At 38.5% G+C, this 21,015-nt stretch overlaps 1 protein-coding gene across 1 annotated transcript in view; it reads right to left on the minus strand.

Annotated features, from left to right (window-relative positions):
- KCNK5 (potassium two pore domain channel subfamily K member 5) overlaps positions 1–21,015 on the minus strand; it is a 36,857-nt gene that overhangs the window by 6,570 nt on the left and 9,272 nt on the right. The window contains exons 2-3 of the mRNA XM_061991272.1: positions 2,771–2,882; positions 353–519 (exon numbers count right to left, since the gene is read on the minus strand). Coding sequence (XP_061847256.1) covers positions 353–519; positions 2,771–2,882 — 279 coding nt within the window. The remainder of the gene's footprint in view (positions 1–352; positions 520–2,770; positions 2,883–21,015) is intronic.

Consider the following 21,015-nt stretch of genomic DNA (forward strand, 5'->3'; position numbering starts at 1 on the left):
CACCTTATTTCCATGCCAGAGGAGCTTGCACGGAACATCTGTGAAATCGAGCCTCATCTACATTAGCCCTACGTGTTTCTAATGGAAGGAGATAAATGTCTCCATAAAATTTCCATGATCTATATTTAGTTTCTACGAGATCTCATTTTTGCTAAAACTACTCAGAACTAACATATCAGACCCAATCTGTGTTTCAGTTATTTCTATGCAACACCATTTGGTGCACACTCATGTTTGTGCACTTAATGTTAATGTTCACTTAATACCAAGATTAGCAGGTAGATTAAGAAGTGTAAGCTTAATTCATGCATCAAAAATACACAGTATGAGAGCAAACAAATGAGAGCCTTACCAGGCTTACTCCTCTTTTTGTCAGAAACTGGCCCAGCCTCTTGGCACGTCCTCCAAAGAACTTCCCCAGAGCACTGATCCACGTCAAGCAGAGAGGAACTCCAAAGAGACCATAAAATATGCAGAAGAGACGCCCAGAGGGTGTCTTGGGAGAAACATTTCCGTAACCTAGAAGACAGAAGTATGTGCATGGTCTGTTCCTGTTCCAAAGAAGTCAAGGCAATTCTACCTATGCATTAACACTCAGTGGGCTTCTACTGTATCAGAGATAGTCCTTTTACTTCACCATCTATAAAAGCTTTAGATTATTTCAGCTGCTGATCTTCTGAATCTGGATGCCTTCCAATTTGACTCGAGCAAAAGTGTATTCCACTAATGCAAGTTGAGACGATTACCGCATTTTAAGTGTTTCCTAGATTTTATGCATCTTTCATATCTATCTCATCTTTTCCAGAGAAACAAAGCTCATCTCAAAACTTCTAATATGATTTACCAAAAGCTCAAAACTCATCCTGAAGCCAGCTTCGATGTGAAAGATCTGCTATGCACATTTATTTTGTGATCTGGTACTTTTCTGTGGTAAGGGTTTCTGAGTTAAGTGCAAGGCGAGCTGTGACACAGCAAGGTATTTCAACAGAATTTACTGCTTTGCTGGTCACAGAACCCAACAGGGCACTACAAACTCAGGCCCTAAAATCGGCAGTCTACTTTCTGAACTTCTGCTAGAACTTCCTTCTTTAGGTGTGCTCCTGACTTCAACTTTTTGTCATAAATTTTATTAGAAGCTGAGTATTAAGAGTTTCAGACGTGGTGGGCGGTCAGGTTCTGGTATCAGGGGTAACTACAAGGGTGGCTTCTCTGAAAAGCTGCTAGAAGCCTCCTCTGCATCTGACAGGACTCATGCTAGCTGTCTCTAAGATGGAACCACAACGTGTCAAGGTCAAGACAACTGGCAAAGATGGTAATGCCTCTGTGATTAACGTATTTGAGAAGGGGGAAAAAGTTACCGTGCAGGCGTTAAAACTGCAGCAGAAGACAGGAGTGAGAGTGTGAGGACATCATCTCTGCAGACACCAAGGTCAGTGGAGAAGGAGGGGGAGAAGGTGTTCCAGGGAGCAGAGATTTCCCTGCAGCCTGTGGTGCAGTCCATGGTGAAGCCCTGTCCCTGCAGTCATGGAGGCCATGGGGAAGCAGAGATTCACCTGCAGCCCAGGGAGCACCCCACACCGGAGTGGGTAGATGTGCCCAAAGGACTCTGGGACCCCATGGGAAGTTTGTGCTGGAGCAGGCTCCTGACAGGACCTGTGGACTCACGGACAGAAAGGAGCCCATGCTGGAATAGGTTTTCTGTCAGGACTTCTGACCCCATGGTGGACCCACGCTGGAGCAGTCTATTCCTAAAGGACTGCAGTCTGTGGGAAGGACCCATGCTGGAGCATTTGGTTCCTAAAAGGCTGCTTGTCCCATGGACAAGACCCATGCTGGAGCAGTTTGTGAACTGTAGCTCATGGGAAAGATCCACATTGGAGAAGTCTGTGAAGGACTGTCTCCCATAGGAGAGACTCCACCCTGTACCTGAGTCTTTTATTTTCTCTACCCTGCCCAGCTGAGGAGGGGAGCAACAGAACAGCTTTGGTAGGCACCTGGTGTCCAGCCAGAGTTAAACCACTACAGAAGAATACCAGAGTACTGCATTTGGTTTGACAGTAAAACTGCCAATTCTGTATACCTCCAGCCTTCTCTGCCTATTTTGCATTCCTGCTTTTTTTTGTATTGTAGGTGCAGCAAGGGTGTAGCAAAATCATGTAGCAAAGATTTTTCTGTAAAAGCAGAGGACAGATGATGTTGAGCTCTGAAAATCTGTATATCAAAGGAGGAAGATGTCTTTCAATGCAGAGGATTTTAAAAGCACAAATCAGTAGCAAGATTCAGAAGGCAACATTTGTTCTACTTTGCCTTCCTTAAGAGACTGATAAAAAGTCTAGATTGTTTTGCAAAACAAGAACATTGATAACTCAGTCGCGTAAGAGGGTGCATGTGAGTAACAGGACAGCTATACAAAAACCTCATACGCACATGCTTTAAGTATTAGTTTAATGGCATGCTTTGTAATGCTTTTGTTTGGGGACTTTATGATTTAGAAATCACAAATTAATGGAATCTAAATGACACAAGTCATCCCCAACAGCACCTGGAATCTGTTACTGAGAGAAAAGGCATGTGTTTCTCTTCTGTATACCCACAGAGAGAGTGCCTAAAAAGGGTTTCTTCCACTGACCTGCAGGTAAACATGTACTCTAGGCAACTCCACTCATGGGGACTTTATTCAGTGACTAGCTTGACACATAAATGGAAGAGTACAAACATGCTAGAGCATACAGAAAACTACAGATAGAAAAGCTGACTTAATAATAGTTACCGATTGTAGTGATCACAGTAGCAGCAAAGATCACAGCATTAGGCCAGTTCCAGTTGTTGAAAGTATTGTTCCCAGTGATGGCAACCCCTTGTCCAGCAGCATTTGACACAACCTAGAAGAAAACAGTTTACAGTCACTCTTGAAAAGTCCTGACAGTCTGAAAAAGAAATCTGTCTATCACCTCTCAGTTTTCCGCTGCTTTGTTCACACTTTGAAAATAATCACTTGTGTTTTTTGTGAAGCCTAGCCTAGTATATTTGCTAACAATAATTTTATGAAATATTTAAAACTTGCTTCACAGAAGCAGTGCAGGTGCTCTGACATTTAAATAGGGGTGTTTAATTAGATAAGCTTTTACTTGATTTACCAGTTTAACCCAAATGAATCTCTTCCAGAGACCAAACACGCTCCTCCAGATTGAGCTAGCATTTAACCTCCAGTGCAGTTCTTGAATTTGGTTTAATATTTGGGACATCTTCAGAGCTACTATCCAGTTCAAAAACACTGTAACATGCCTCAGCTTGACTTGGATATGAGAAGGACATCATAGAATCCTTGGCAAAGCTAATGTGATTAATGTTAAATTCACCTGCTGTCCCTGGCAAAGTCAAACCATCTATGAGCCAACGTAAAACTGTACTCTTTAAAGGCAGGAAAATTAACACTTTTCCAAAGTATTTCATGCAACAGTATTCCAATCACTGTCCTTGAATCAGATCCCTTTCTTATCCAATCTTTGAATCTGGTATATCACGGTGAATGCAAAGCAGTCATTTATAGTGTTTTAGGGAAGCAAGCACAGCTACTGGCACTTCCACAGATTCAACAAGTCATTTTTTTAATATCTCTTTGGGTGCTTAAGAATTTTTAATCATCTTTACCTTTTGCAGGAGAGGCCTTCAAAGACCCAGCCCACACCCCTGCCTTTCTAAAACTAAACTGTAGAAAACACATTGGTAAGAAAAGACCCTAAAGGCTATTTAGTGCAGAAAGTCAAAAGTTTTAGTTCAGTCACACATCTTGACAATTCTGAGGTGTATTTCTACCTCTCAAAGAGAAAAATAATTTATCATATTCTTTCCTAGAAAACCCTAGTTATTTAAATCCTTGCTCTGTCACATCATGCTGCAGTTAAAGCCTTCTCAGATTTCTCTGCTTTTTTCCCTCCAGCGTAAACCAAAGTTGTCTGAACAAAACTCTGAGGCTAAATCCATATACAAGAGAGGGGAAGATATCTTCAAAAGTTGACTTGTAACATTATTCCACTTTCCATGTTTCTCCCTCAGTGAATGTTGAACAGAAAAACTAGCTTGAGATAAATACCTATGATTGGAGCCAATGTATCTTTTTTTTTTTTTAATAAACATAACAAGTGATGTTTACCCTAAACTGACAGAAACTTACATGTACCTACAACCTCTTCCTTCGCTCATCATCTCTTCCTTCCTTCCTACTTAAGATCTAATCTTGGACCCAGCAGAGACTCAACATAAAGTTCAATCGCTACTGAAAACACACACAAGTTAACACAGGTTTTAATTAGTCTTGAGACTTATTACATATCACCACCCTCCCACTGTAATAAAAATGCCCTCAAAGTGAATTTATTGTGCATATACAAGATGCAAACAATTTAATTAAAAATGTGCTTTCAACACATGAGCTATTACAGAAGATAAAAGAAGCAGCGCTGAAAGTGAATGAAGGAACAGAACTAGATTCTTCTGGTAAACTCAATGGGTGTGCAAAACTGTGTACAGTGTCTTTCCATAGCCTGCAGGTTCTGGATAGAAAAGGATAGAGTTCTCAACAAGGCAGACATCTGTCATAATAAAGCACTGCAGAAATGGGAAGGTTGAGAGCAGACAAGCAAACACACGATGCCACACCTTTCCAAAAAAATATATTTGACACAGCTACAATAGATCACAAGAGTTCATTTAAGTAGAGACCAATCAAAGTAACTTCATTCATTTCTGCTATGGTTTGCAGATGAACTTCCTAAAAGGCCCAGAGGACAAGCAAAGTACTTGACTGCCACAATTCGTGATCCATTATCCCTAAAAAGACGCCTTGGCTTCTTCCACTGCCCAGCAACACTGCACTAACCATTACATCAAACACTAGTCCTCCAAGTCATTTTCTGTACTAAAGTACATTTGGATTTTTATTATTATTGTTATTTCCTCACAGAGCAATTGATCTCATAGGAGATAGACTGAAGTATCTGTTTCCATTGTCACTGGGCCATTACCTCATTGCATTACTCCACCTCCAGTCTGAGTTAATGAGATCAGTTTCCCAGTACGTACAGTTACACTAAGAGCCACCAGCATTTGAGGTCTGGAGGTGTGAAGGAGGCCCAGATCCAAGGGAAAGAAGCTGCGGGATTGAGTAGCACACTGCTGGATTGAGTAGCACACTGCTGGATTGAGTAGCACACTGCTGGATTGAGTAGCACACTGCTGCCCTTCACACCCAGGCAGTTAACATTCTGGGGGAGAGATGGACAGCTTTCTTAGTTATATAAGCACTTTATATAGAGAAACTCTCCAGCCAAAACTGCCACCCTCTTCCTGTCTCTGCACACAGCTATCTACTGTTAGCAGACAGTTATATGTAATAGACAGTTTAGTCTTAAGATATTGAAGGCAAAAAGAAGTAAGCCTGAATGCAGTATATGCATCCCAGCTGCAGGAACAAAGATGGTCACAAAACGATAGCTTTGGTGCAGTGGGAAATAACGTAGCTGCTTTCCAAGCAGCGTAACTTTTGCCCATACTGAAATAATTAAATATTTTGGCTTTGAAAAACAATGTGAGTGGACACTATACAATTTGAAAATAGTTAATTAGGAAATTACATGTTGCCTTAGACTTCACATCTCATGAGAGTTTGTATTGATAAAGTCAGGACTTTATTTTCAGTCAGATTTCTGTCTCACAGGAATCAAATCCTTTCTCCCTCACTCTCCAACACTTTAACTTCTGTACTTTGGCAAAGGAAAAAGGAAAAGAAGATCTAGATTCCACTGAGCTATTGGTGAAAGTGAACAGATCTTCAATTGCTGAGAAAGGTTTAAAACATACATAAAACCAATACATCTTCTGATGACATTAACACAAGTAGAAACCAGGATGTTATTTGAACATAATATAGCTGATAATTTGCTACATTTGCAGGTACTTCCCCACAGAGAAACCACAGCACTGCTCCAATACAGCCTTGTGTTTCCTGGGCTTGGCGACACTGTATTAACCCTCTGATCATCAGGTTCACTTTCAATATGTACCAGATATCACAATAACTATTTGTTAAATCTTCTCTACCTTGGGTATAGAAGAGAAGTTTCTCTCAGATGCTTTAGGCTCATGTCACTTGCATCCCCTTCACATGAGTAACAGTAGGGCTGAAAAAAGTTCTCAAAACAAATTTGAAGATAGCAATGAGAAGCTTTGATCCACGATCCACTGAGGTATTATGGATATGTTCCTATCTCCATTTATTCTACTGCTCCATTTTCTGCTGAAGGCAAGTCCAGAATAGCGGCAAGTCCAGAATAGCAGCAAGGCTTTCCCCAACTGGGAAGCTCCATACTAATGCATTTATTCTTTTTTTTTTTTAAACTTTTTTTTTCTGATGGCCTGCCAAAGTTTGCTAGAGTAAGTCTCTACAGTGGCTCAAATGCTTGCAATAGTCAGCAGATCCATCTTAGCTGTCCTTGTCATTGTATTAACAGAAGGGATGGTTAAGTTTGAAATGGGATCAATACCACTGCAAGTTAAAATGGTTCAACACAGAATGACATTTAGTCCCTGTAGAAGTAACGTGAGGGTATAAAACTAAGAACAAGCACACTGGGGACAGCCTCCAAGTAAACTCTCTCATAACTAGGTATGTGGAATATACCATTTTACTTTGGCTTCTTTATTGGCCTTCAGAAGGAAGAAAACTTGGACAGAACAATCACCTTCTGATTCTGTAAGTGACCAAGTGCACAAGGCTTTGTTTTCTTTCTAGGACAAGAAGAAAATATTCTTTTACATCTTCCTTTCAGGTACTTGCATATGTGGATGAGATTCCCCCGGAACCTTTTGTTCTCCAGATTGAACAGTCTCAGCTTTCTGAGCCTTTATCACAGGAAGACTAGACCACCCTCCAGTCCCTTGTAATTTTTGCTTGACTTCATGCAGCACTTCCAACATCTTTCTTGTACTGGGGACCACAGAATTTGACACAGGACTCCAGATGTGGCCTCACCAGTACAGAGTAGAGGGGAAGAATCACCTTCCTTGACCTCCTAAGCAATGAGTTACCTAATACACTCCAGGTTAGCTTTAGTCACCTTTGCAGCAAGGGCGGACTGTTGACTCACGTTCAACTTGATGTCCACCAGAATCCCAAAGCTACATTTCAGCTGGGTGGCCCCCAGCAAGTACTTGTACATATATTTTATTCTAAGAATTAAGGACTGCCTGAAAGCTGTGATACAGGTTTTGCATATCAAGTAGGAATTATTTCATGTTTGGCATGAAATCCTAGACACTTCAAAAAGGGTTAGCTGGGTCTGATAACAATGAGCACTAGAAAAGAAAAAGGACTTCTGAGGTACTTATCGACACATAGGCCAGACTAAAGACCCAAGATAATAAACTAGCTATAGAAACCAGAGCAACAGATCCTGCCTCATAGGTACCCTATTACATAAAAGAACAGGCAGATAAGGCCCAGTGCCAAGTCTCTTTTGAAGAGGCTGAAGCCTCCCATGTTATTCAAGGCATTCCCTGGAGATTTGACAGAAAAGTCTAAAGGTAGTTTTAAGCTTCTCCCAGTGGTATGAATAATTCTCTTTTGCAAACCATAAGTGTTTCTCCATAAGAAAGGAGATGTAATTGAACTATTAAGCCTGAAATGAGAACCAGCAGGCTTTCATTCTACTCTCAAGAGTATTACGGGTTACATAAAGGACAATCACAGCTGGCTGTTGCATCCAAAAGCTGAGTCCATTAAAGCAGTAATTGATGCATTCTTGGAGGACTCCTAGACTTTGTCCCTCACTTCTGACTGACAGAACACAGAGTAATTTTTCTTTCTGAAATTCTTTTATCAAGGAAGTCAAGATTTAATGTAGAGAACACCAGTGAGAATTGCAAATCTACCAAATACTTTAGAGATCTTCCTACAAGGAATAAAGCTTCAACAGCAATCCCTTTTCACACTGCCATACAAGTCTTTCACACAATTTTAAGGAACCAGAAAACTATGGAGCAGTTTCCTAGAACATAAGTACGTATAATACAGAATATTTAGTCAATCATAATAAAACTGTCCATGGTAATAAGGTTTACACTTATAATATCAGGTGAAGCTCTATATTACTGTTCATCTTTAAGCAGATTTTAATTTTAACCAAATATACCAGCAGTAGAGCAAAACAAACAGGTACAGGAAGCTGTATGGATACTTTTCATGGCTTTTAAAAGTAATAAAAGGTTTAAAGTAATTCCTAAGTTACTTAAAAAAATTGTAAACAAACAAAACAACAACCAAAAAAACACCCCATGCCATGCAAATTGTACCCCATAGTGTTCTGGCTTCAGCTATAAAGTTACAGTAGCAGTTGGCTCTTTATAATAAAAGGTTTTTAAATGCAATAAAAACATGTTGAATTGTTACTGTTTATCCTTCCAATAACTACAAATTGAGTCACGCGTTAAGATTCCTAGATCAGATATACATTACAAAGTTCTGCTGACCTAGATAACGTTGTCTCAGGTTTACATGTAAACTGAAGAGAAAATAAACCCTCTCAGTCTGTATCTCTTTAGAAGGAAAAAAAAAAAAAAGGTCTGTGGGTGGTCACAGCTAGATTGACAGAACACGCAGACAGGCAACACAGTGTCTACAGCCAGAAACTTCCTGCCCTGTTTGTGTACTGCACTTTGACATCTGCTTGCATGCAAAAAGCATCAGAAGCCATTTAACAGGTTCAGTCTGAATTTGTATGTTCTTTAAGCTAGATCAAAAGTAGTAGGTTCACAGTCAAACTAGGAATAAATTAATCCTGGCTCACAGCTGTCATAGCTCATTTGTTGAGTAAGTTCAAGTCTCTAGTTGTTAAGCAACAAATATATATTTAATATAACAATAAATGCCATAATCTATTGTTTTTAGTTTTAGTAGTTGAAAAAAAAGACAGTCAGAAGTATTTAAAGCCAACTGCCTTCCTCTCTGCATCCCTCGTGTTCTGACTGAATGGAGAATACTGCCCATCAGAGATCCCTACTAGAGTATCTTGGCAGCTTGGGGTTTGGGTAAGGGAAAGAGAAGGCAACCACGCAACTAACTGTTTTAAGAACCAGTAAGAAATCTTTTTCCTCTGATTACTTTTCATGTCTAGATACATGAAGCGAATACATGTAATAATTTATTAAAATTCTCTGTTTGAATTCTCCAAACCCTTCATATTAACCCATATATTCTTGAGAGTAAAGCATTTCACCTCTCTTCCCTGCCTTCACTTCCAAAGACATAGCACTACTGCTAAGAAAAATCTTGCTATGCCATGATGTTTGCTTTGGTAGCCAGAGACGTGATGTAGAGCTGCAAAAAGATGAGAGAACTCATAAGGTTAATTATTTCATCAAGGCAGCAGAAAAAGCAGCTATTCCAATATCATCTTTAGGAAGGCTGCTATGTGTATGTCTGCGCACAGAGAAATCAAAGCTCATCTCTTCTTAGAGACTAAAATATTCCCACAAAAACAACACAACAACAAATCCTTTGAGTATTAGAATACAAAAAACCCCTCAAGAGTCTAGAATACAAAACAGCAGCACCCTATTTGGACACGTGTATTTCTGCCAGACACTTGGCACATTTAGTACATAACTGTCTCAAGGCAAGAGTTCTCAAGGAGGGATGGTATTAATCCCTCCAGAGCAGCTTAAAGTCACCAGAAAAGCATACATTTTTTGCTCCTGTCATCCTATTTTTTTTTTCCCACTCCCACCTCTAGTGTAATGACAGGCTTATCCTGACTGCTCACTCGGACTCCAAGTTCCCAGCTGACTGAAACACACTGGCATATGACCAGGTCTGGCACACAAGGCTGAGGGAACAAGCCTTTCAGGCTGCCTTAGCCACTTGACAGTCTATGCAGGACTATGCAAACCAGCAGGACTTAGGACAGCTGACCTTTCATTTCCCTCTCAGCATTATCAGTGCTCACAATATGAATTTCATGTTTGTCAGGACAAGAACTATGCCAGATGTAAAAAGAAGTCTTTTAGCCGAGTGCTGGATTTCCTACGTCACTTCTGTGGGGAATGGTTTGCGACCTTTTTTGTAGAAAGAAAAATAAGACAAGTGAACCACATTGTATCGGTCTAACAGGCAACACCCTCGTGTCTTGCTAACCTGTGAAAGTTTTACTGTCCTTTACTGACCTATACAGAGAGTCAAGTTGGAAGGTGGTTGGTGCAGGAGATGCAGGATATGAGTCAGCAGCACCTGCATTACAGAAGGATGGTGGGATTTAATAAATTCCACATGCATTAAAGAGGACATCAGTTGACTTCACAAGTTTGATTCCAGATCAACTGATTGTAGAGGAGTGAATCCACAGTTAATTCAAGCGCTGTGCAGGGTATTTCCTCACATCTAGCCAATACTAACAGTTGCTAGGTTCACCAAGATTCTTGCTAATCCTAGAACTTGTACAGTCATTTAACAGACGTGAAATCTGAGGCAGAAACAGCTTGTTTCTAATAGTACAATTGAGTTATGGCCAGTAGCCACCTACCACAAGGCCAAAGTTGAATCTGAAGCAAAAAAAGGAAATCATAATTGAGGGAATAATATTAACTTGTACTTCTAAAAGAATGAAAACCCCAAAAGCCTCATGCTTGGTGTCAACAGATGTAAATAATAAACCTAACCAAAATCATACATGAACGTTACTCAAAAAGCCAGAGAGATCAATGTGAGTTTACAGGATTCCTTCCCCCTTATCTACAAATTGAACTTAGAACAAAAACAAAATCATACCCTGTAAAGCAAATGTTAGTCCCACTGTTTACATTCCTACATAGATCAACTACAAATAGCAGGGGACAATTTTTCCCTTTCCTGTCATACCCTGCATTTATAAAGTGGTTGATTAAGTGTTATTGTGAGAAAAATAACATATTTTGCATTTTTCAATCAAACAGTTTAGTCTTAAAATATGGTTCCTATCAAAGGGCAAACTTTTGAAAATTACCACTTGGGGAAACAAAAAAATCCTGGCAAAATATGGGTTTACATACTTCAAGAGAGGGTTTTCTTTCCAGCAATAGCAAGATTTAACCCAGAATGAGATGGTACACTCCTACCAATACAGCAGATAGAATGTTATCTTGTCAGTTTTTCAGTCTTCAGAAAAATGAGAACTTCTCTAAGTCCTCTTCAACTTTTCTTTTTAACTGCTTCAACATACCAATGTTTCTTTTTTTCTTTTTAACAAGGCAATTATAAAAGTTATTTAAGTTTGTGAGAAGTGACTTCAAATGATCCACCAGTATCTTTGCATACAAAAGAGAAAGGTATCTATATAGATTAAATACAGTGTGGATATCACATTTTATCCAAAATATTATAAAACAAAACTGGACTTAATCTGCAGAGAAATTTTAACTAATCTTATTGGTTCCTCCTTTACCGAGGCAACTTCTCAGTGTTCCATTCTGTTCATGCAACAGTGCTTCTCAATGCTTAAATAAATTTCAGAACCAAGGTGCTCTATTGCTTCCTCTTCCTTACATTTACCTTTGGTTTGTCAGCAACTTGGACCTCCATCTAAGCGTACTTTTTCTTACTTAATAGAGCCTCCAGCACATGCCACTTCATACAGCACTGTCCCTACATCTAAGCCTGATATTTAAAGAATGCATGTAAATACATGCCTGGTTTTCACTTTGCTTAGCTTTGCAATGTAACAGGACAGCAAACCAGACACCATTTGTGTCTGTTAATTTGGAATACAGCACACCCAGAGGGCATTTTACAAGTGTCTGGGTCTCAGTTTCTGAATTAGGCTGTTTTGTGACAATTGGTGGGTTTTTTTGTTTTGTTAAGAAAAAAAGAAACCCAAAAAATAGCCTTACTATTTTTATTACATGGAGAAAGCACAGAGTGGGATACATTGTCTTGTACTGGACTTTGAAACCAGATTCCAATTAAAGTAATTAAATACATGCTATGAAGACAGTAATCTATTAAAGCTGCAGAGTCCTTTAAATTTACTGATTAGCCAGGAAGGCAGTGGTCTTCAGCAGAGGGTAAATATTCTTGACAAAATAACTGCATCACTGTAAAGAAAACCTGTGTATGTCCTCTGATGGAGATGACTGAACTTCAAGATAGACTAGAAATCACTCACATCTTAACCCTATACACATACATTTAATGCTGAAAAATATTTTTCAAAAATGTTTTATTTAGTATGGTTCTGAAGAAGCTTCATTTGAGGTTTATTTAGCTGCTCAGAACTGAGGAAGAACAAAGAAATATCGCACAGCAAAGTGGAATTGCTCAACAGTGAACTCATAATGTATCTGTGAAAGAGACAGTTTGTAGGATAAGCCAATGAATTCATATTTGCATCTGAAGTTATTTTAGCTTATCTGTTCTTTTTTAAATTCACAGTATCCAATCCCAGGACTACTTGTATGTACAGAGAGGATTTAAACAACAGTAACCTTGTCATGGGTTAGTGTACTACCACATGCAGACTCCAGGACTTCCCAAAAAGTTGTCATCAAAAGTTTTTCAAAAGCACTTGCATTTGGATGAAATCTCATCATAAATAAAACTGAAGAGGTAGTACTGTCACAGGTCCCTAACTTTATTAGGCTAGTGACCTAAAAGTATCCATCTTGATCCTACAGAAGACCCCTTTTTCTAACTATTTTGCTTAATGGAAAGGAGTTCTCACCCATCTCTTCTCACATACTGACAACAGCACTTTCCCCCCCCACCCCTGGCATCATTCTTTTAACACACCACCAATTATGCATGTTAAACAATGCAGGGAGTTCTTCAGTGCACCAAGTCTCAAAAGAAACAGAATGGAAATGTAAGGCACTAACATTTTCTCTTCCTGGGTTTTGTTTTACATTTTTGCAAGTGCAATATGTATGTGTGAACAATATTAAAAAGATACACTTGAAACAGGACCAAGTGTCAAGTTCTCTTAATCTCTAACTGCTGACACTGACAATCCAGTGAAAAGAGGAAATAATTTGTTTAACCTGCAAAGGGCATTCTTGCTAAAGACAATACTACAGCCACAAGCATCTCTTCTTGCTACTATGTTCTCCTACTCTATAAGTTTCCTAGCTGGCAAAAAGAATAAGGGTAGAGAATGCACATTTGTCACAGATAAAAAGAATGAAATAACAAGTGTTTTTAAGTACTCATTTGTTTTCTTGTTTTTCAATTACAATTTAACCAGACTAAGTGACCCTTTAGAAAGGAAATCTGTTAATCAACCCATATTGCACAGAACACATCACATTTTTCAAACACAATCTCAGTTTTTTAAACCAGAAATAGCTCTAATCAGTCAGAGACAAGAAGGAAGGGAAAGGTTTTTGCATGCAAAATTAGAACTCTGGGTTTTAGCTTATTATCTGAAGGTCGTGCCATAAATCATTAATTTAGAGATGTAAAGAACAGTCTTTGTACTTGCTTGAACGTGAAAGACTCATAAAAATTTAATTGTAGCTAATATTTACGAGTCTGAAGGCCTCAGGACACAGTCCAGTGAAAACAATTTGTGAGTCTACAGTCAAATTAATTCTACATTACTGTTTGGAAATAGAGATGGCAAATAATTGTGCCAGCTATTCCCTGCTTGGAAAGATGATCAAAATCAGACAAAGCACAAGCAAGATGAAACAGGATGTGGAAGTGAGGATATATATATCTTGGACACTTCTACAATGACAGCATTTGATGCATTGAATACACTTCTCTCCTCCTTTCCCCAGTTCAAATCAAGTGTACATATGCTGACCATTTTGGTAAATCACTTAGATATAAATGCTGATCACTGTGATGAATTCTACTCTAGATTTGGCAAGTCCTTAGGGTTGATTCTTCTTGGAGAAAAGAGTATTGCTGTAATGTACTGCAAGATTACTTGTTTTAGCAGCACAGGTAACTAGCACCATCACTTTTTCATTCCCACCAGGGTGAAACAAACTTCACAAAATGTGTTGATATTTTTGAGCTTTGAATGGGAATTTATAGCTGACTAATAAACCTATTGGAGAGAGCTTGCCCAGGGACATGATGCTTCCCAAGACGCAAGCGCACTGTTTTTTTGGTTTGGGTTTGTTTGTTTAGGTTTTTTTTGTCCCTTAACATGGAGAACAAGGGCTGAGAGTTTTAAAGTTAGTGGAAAATATCCTGGGAAATAATCATCATTAACATGAGGAGAGAATTATCTCCTGTGGGACAAAGAAGTGGGTGGGGAACAAATACACCACTTAATTCTCCCAGTTTCCCAACTTCTGCAGTGTCTGAAGATTATTAGAAAACTAGTAATTCCAGGAAAGGGTGTTAATTTAGCAACAGAAAATGCCTGCTTATACAAGGGAACCTCTGAAAATTTGACTTAGCTGAATTACATCCTTCCACAAGAGAGAACAAAATAGCTTAAAATTTATCTAGTTACCATAATTTCTTCCTTCAGTCTATAGTATGAACTGAATATCACCTTCAGTTAACCTAAGTAAGAGGACAGTTCCAGAACTTCTGGATCTTGAAGTTGGACCTTGCTGCCCTTGAAAGCAATATGGAGTTTGTCATCAATTTTATTTAGAGAAGATAAGGTCTTACACCTGTAGCACATGGCCTGTGATAAGCCCCTGCAGTGCTGTAAGCTTAAAAAAAAAAAAAAAAAAGGTTATGACAGAGCAATCAGCTGGCACATTGGCTCTATCTTTTAGAGTCATTTACCAGCATCATTTCAGTCATTAGCAAGAATGGTTCCACATCTTTCACTCCTATTAGCCATGTACTTAAGCACCTTGTAAATCTCAGGAAATTACAGACTTTGATATGCCTTCAACATATAAACACCTTCTTTCAAATGTTTATTGCTCAGCTGATTTGAGAGACCTGCAAACAGTCCAGGTCAACTGAACACTAAATCATTACTGCTTTAGTTTCAAGGATAATATATCCTAATGAAGGGCCATGTTTCAAAAATCTTGCATTTTTCATGCCAGCTTTAAGATGTCCTAGTAACCCACTCCACTCCATTGAGCCTCTCCCATTCTCTGACATAAATGTGCTATCATAACCAACAGCAGTACATGCAAAGGTATTGAAGCACATCAATAGAAACAGAAGAACTTGAAGGAACAGCTAGATGCTTGAAATCCCTTTCTGATGTCTTGCCATCATTCTGCAAAGAACTAGTAAAACTTAGCTGGCACAATTTCTACAGTTCTGATCATCTGCCTTCAAGAAACAGGAACAGAGGCAGATGTAGGCTAGAAGAATGAGGAGACTATTATGGGTCAGCCAAAGCAATTTGTACTGCTAAAACAAATGCTGAGATGGGACAGTATTGCATTCTTTGTACTACATCCGAAAGTACAATGCAAGAACACAAAAGCCATTTAAACCAAATATGTGTTGGCATAACAAAATAAAAAAACCCCTGAGCTTGAGAGAAACTGAGCTGTAAATTAAAACAGGTTCTGCAATAGTTTTTAATCAAAGCATTCAGTATGGTAGTGTAGATGAACCTACCTGTCTAAACCAAATCCAGCTGAACAGTGAGTGACTGGTTTAGTTTAATGTAAATATTTCCACAAAGTGGTGTTACAGGTAACATTTCAGATCTGAAATCCAATTATAATGTATTGGGGATCATATTATCATCTTACATTAAAATCCTCTTAACAAGAGAGAAGTTCTTAAGACAGAAGCTGTGAGAAAGAAGTTGTGGAAGATGTTCTGTGCCATCATTCCAAGTCACGCAGGAGGTCTTCCTCGAGGATTGACACGATTCAGACTAGGCAACAGATCACAGAACAGTAGGGGTTGGAAGGGACAGAGATCATCTAGTCCAACCCCCCTGCTAAAGCAGGTTCACCTCAATCAGGTTACACAGGAACACGTCCAGGTGGGTTTTGAAAACCTCCAGAGAAGGAGACTTCACAACCTCTCTGGGCAGCCTGTGCCAGAGCTCCCTCACAGGACAGAAGCTTCTCCTCATGTTTAAGTGGAACTTCCCGTGTTCCAGTTTATGTCTGTTACCCCTCGTTCTGTCACTGGGCGCTACAGAGAAACCTCAACCTCTCAACATCCTCCCTTTAGGTACTTATAATCATTAATGAGTTCTTCCCTCAATCTTCTCCAAGATAAACAGCCCCAGGTCTCGTAACCTTTCCTCGTAAGAGAGATGGTCCAGTCCCCTCATTATCTTGGTAGCCCTTTACTGGACTCTCTCCAGAAGTTCTCTGTCACTGTTGAACTGGGGAGTCCAGAACTACACACAATGAATGTTAAAGAGTAAAACAAATTGCTTGCAAAGAAACAACTGTACTGACAAATAAAACATCAAAACTTTTGTAGCAACGTCTTGATTTTTTTTTTCCTTGCAGACTTCTAACAAGAGTTTAAAAAGGTCTTTCAATAAGGCTCAAGCACCATAAAATACATGTAATTTCCTTTACTAAGTACACTACTGGTTCTAGAAAGTGGACACTTTCCCTACTGATTTGGTGAAGCTTCATCTTAAAGCACATTTAAGAGAAGCACAAATCAAGATTAATGAATTTTTAGCACTTTGCATTCATTTGTAAAAAGTGCTGTTCTACTGAAGGTTTTCAGATGGCTCTTACATCTAAAGATGAGAGCTATCCTATTCAGAATAAGCAAATTTTGCATGAAAATACGCCAGTTGATAATGGAAACAGAACACTAATCACGGATCACAGTGGAAACAATGCACAACAGAGTTGGGGGTGGGAGAAATGAAAGGTAAGTCTTTGTTCTCTTGTTCTGTAAAATGCAAAGCAAGAGTTAGATTTATCCTAGTAGTTTTATATCATAAACCTTTACTTTACAAAATAGTATGTTTAAAATAGGCAGTTTGAGAAACTTTCAATCAAAAAATACATAAATATTTTCCAAGAAGTCCTCACATTGTGTACATGTGTTTGTGGAAACCTGTTGTACTCTGTCCAGATGGGATTTGGACAAAGCTTATTGATTTCATGGTCTGTAAAAGTTCCATTCTTCATCTTTTTGTCCATTCTTGTGGAAACTCCTCAATACTTGCCCAGACTACCTTTAGTAAAAGGATTGCCTCAAGTCTAATGCTTCAGTTTTCATGCAGTAATTTTGAGAACAAGGACACAAAAGTATGTTTAACCCAAACAAGGTTGGATCTAAGTATGTGTCCCTTCCTTACCTGGGAAAGATGAGGTCAAGCCAGAATTCGTCATGTGACTTGATGGGAAAACTGCGGGTAGATGGGTCTTTGGAAATACTTATTTCCATTTTTGTACCTTAAATGTGTAGTAATGAACTCTCTTGTTGCTACATCGGTAGTTTTCATTCTTAGAAATGAAATCAGGGATGCAACCAAGCCCCTAAGAGAAGACACAGAAGAACATCTTAAAGCCATTGCTTGATCAGAAATCAAGCAGTCATAAGCTGCTACATGGTGAACTTTGAGGGTTTTGGCAAATTGAACCATTGCAGCCAAATGATTCAGTTTCCCCTCACTTACCAAGCCCTGCTGTCCTGTTGCTAACCTTCTCTTTGTCATAAAAACTAGTAACAGCACACTTCAGTAGTGACTTTACAGACAAGATGGGTGAACTAAGGGTAAACAATTGTAACAAAACAATGAATTAAGTCTACAGTAAGCCCCCAAGTTTTGGGATAGTTTTTATTTGAGGATGAAATATGAAGTGACAATCAGGTGGTAAAAGACCATAAAAAGAAAACCAACACATTTCAGAATATGGAGCTCTATTTCCATTCTGTAGTACAAATAGGTGTTACTGTTTCCTTTGGAAAAACGGTTCTAATTTGTAGAGATATTAACCTCTTGGAGGTATGTCAATATTTTCACAGCATGCACTGTTTAAGACTTGCTTGTGTGTGATGTGTAGCGTGGACAGTTAATTTTCCTATAAGTCATAATTCATAGGACAAAATGTGAGGGATATTAATGGAAAGAGATCAAGAAGGTTATTTCCTTTCTGTCGCTTTCTGCAGAGTTAATGAAAATCACAATTCAGCAAATTACTAATCTGGAACTATTTTGTCATTGTAGAATTGAACGCTGAAGCTTACCTGTTTGTGGTACTTGCAGATTCTATGCTTAAATGAACTAATACTGCTTAACTTTATTTCTCCTTTCCACTTTTGTACAATAGATGTAAGCATCAACATTTTTGAAAGAGCAGCTAACTTTTTTGACAGATCATGATACAGAATTGTACAGTTGATATGGTTTTTTTTTTTCCCCTATTAATTTCAGGACTAGATTCCAGTTTAATGAACTAGTTAATAAACTATTTTGATGAAAAGCATATTCAGTGCTTTACCAGCACTCCCTTGCTCTTGTGATTAATGCAATTATAGAACTGTTTCCTTTTCACTTCCCCAAGTTCCACATAGACATGTTTTGAAGACAAATTAACTAAAGGTTACTGCTGCATGAGAACTACAGCTGTTCTGCAGATGCTGAGTGTCCCAGCTTTTCTTTGGCCTTCAATTACTCTCATTCAGAAATAAAATCTATTGGATGATTTCATAGCTTTCACTAATGCAGCTTAATTTTGAGGGCTTCTGTGCCAATATGTTCATAACCAATTTTCTCTTGCAGGGAAGGGGAGAGGAGATAAAAAAAAAAGGTTTTTCAACAACTTTCACATTGCACCAGCTGAAATTAAGAAATTGGAATAATCTATAATAGCAGATTAGGCTTCCTTCCTATCTGACTACATACATGGTGACTAATGTAGCCAACTCCCCTTTAAAAGGGCTTTAGAAAATGCTGTTGTCCCCATTTTAGAGATAAGAAGTGGAAACAGAAGAGTCAAAAGTTTAATCAAGCCCTCACACCAGTTGGTGACCTGTGTTAGGCAGTGTTAGAACCAGACAGTGTTTACATGACACTATTGCAACAGAGTTGGTACCCATTGCATAAGCAGATGCTAACCCATGCTGCAGTCTGAGTTTACAAAAGAATGTATTTCAGTTTAGCTGCAATCGACTTAAGTAGATTTAAATTAAACCAAAACAATTCTAGTGTCAATAAAAGCAGTTTACTAAAATTAATTTACTATTTGGAAAAGATTGGACCATATCTTTGAAGTATTGCAATTTTTTTTCCTATTTTTTACCTTATTCAAACAATGCCTTAAGACCTGGACCAGCAACACAACAATCTAATTAATCTTTGCAGATTTTCACTCACCCATAAAATGGTAAAAACTGGACTATCTGGACAGAAAAACCTTGATATTACACAGGAGAAGTAAAAGAGTAAGTCAAGTTTAAAATGAGTTTCCCCTCCCGCCCCCCATGCTTTCAGTATATAAAAATAGTTCATTAGGACAAATCAAAACAGAAGTGATTCACAACTTTACTTACAGAGGTCTAAATAAGCTTTTGAACTCAAGTGAATGAAACGCAGCATGAGGTATCATTGCATTAAGAAGTGTAGTAGGCTCTCTCCCATTTGGAGAGAGACAAGAAAACATGCTTCAGATCAGGAAATTTACAGAAAGCAATTTTGTTAGTGCACCCTAAAAACTATTAAGTGTTTGTTTCGTAGCAGCTAGGACAAAAATATTAAAGGTCTTTGGTTTCACAAGCATGTCTGTATTTAATTCCCCAATTTCAATACAATCTTAAAAGGTCTTGTATCTCCAAAGACATACCAGAAGCTGTTGTCAAAGTGTGTCAGTAGCATCACACATATAATTTCCTATTTAACAGTCTACCTTAATGGGAAACAAGGTTTTTTTTTAAAGCACAGATTCTGGTAAAACAACTGTTACTAGTTTGACAGTTCTGTGAGCTTACACATACTAGAATAAAAATTATCCCAACAGCATCAAGTCAATGAAACGAAACTAAAAGTGATCAGACTTGGATGGAGCAGAGTATTAAGTGTAATAAAATTAACCAAGGTGACTTTTGAACTACAGAACAGGAACAAGACAGTCACATCATTGGCTATTAATGCTTTGGAGGGGAACTTTTACAAACTCAGTTTGTTAAGCCAATGAAACAACAAAGTTCAGAGTCAACCAAAACCTTCAGAAAACCTCAACCATGCTGGTGTCTCTTCCTGTATCTAGCAGACATCAGGAGGAGGCAAGGCCAGGCAAGCTTCCAATGTCAACGTGGACAGGATACTTTGTATGAATAGCAAGGTGATGGGTTTATGTTAAGAGATTTTTGTTACTATGTACTTAGCTTTATCCAGGGCTCAACCCAAAATAAAATTTTGTTATGTTACTTACTGTAAATCCCTTCAACACTCAATTAGCTCAAGACTGATCTTTTGGAGAACTAGGAAAGGAGAGAAGGCTGCTCTAAACAAATGTTTCCAAATATAGATACACAGATCTGCCAGAATAGTTATGGCAGGATAGAAAGAAGTTCAATCAGAAACTATGATAAGCATGCTGATGAACATCCTGACCTAGGCACTCTCAGACCTGTAATAGCATAACTTGCCTAGTCTATCTTGTTTCCTCTGTGAGGTGAGCAAATTAGATGTGCAAGAGCATCAGTTTGCTGGTAAGACCTGCCTATGCATTAGAATATTTCTTAAACAACAGTTGTGTCAGCATACCCATAAACCCCATTTTTGCACAAATAGTATGACTTCAAAAACCACACATGCACAAAGGAACAAAACCCTCTGTTATTTTATTATGTTCAGCACTATATTACTAAGTAAGCAGAAGGGGCTTTCTTCCCAAGAGATCTTCCAATCATTAACTTCGACAAAAGCAAAGCAGATACTGCTTCAATAACTCTTCATTCATCTTTTCAGTCCCATATTACATAAACAAGTCCTTGCATATTTCCTGTACAAAGTGTTTTACATAAATGAAAAACCAAGTTTAGTCAAATCTTTCAACTTTAAGGCTCCGAAACTGTGCACACTTTCAAATTCATAAAGTTTCCAATATATTTGTAGGTCACTC

Source organism: Colius striatus, chromosome 2 (assembly GCF_028858725.1).
Source record: "Colius striatus isolate bColStr4 chromosome 2, bColStr4.1.hap1, whole genome shotgun sequence".
In the NCBI taxonomy this organism is placed as follows: domain Eukaryota; kingdom Metazoa; phylum Chordata; class Aves; order Coliiformes; family Coliidae; genus Colius; species Colius striatus.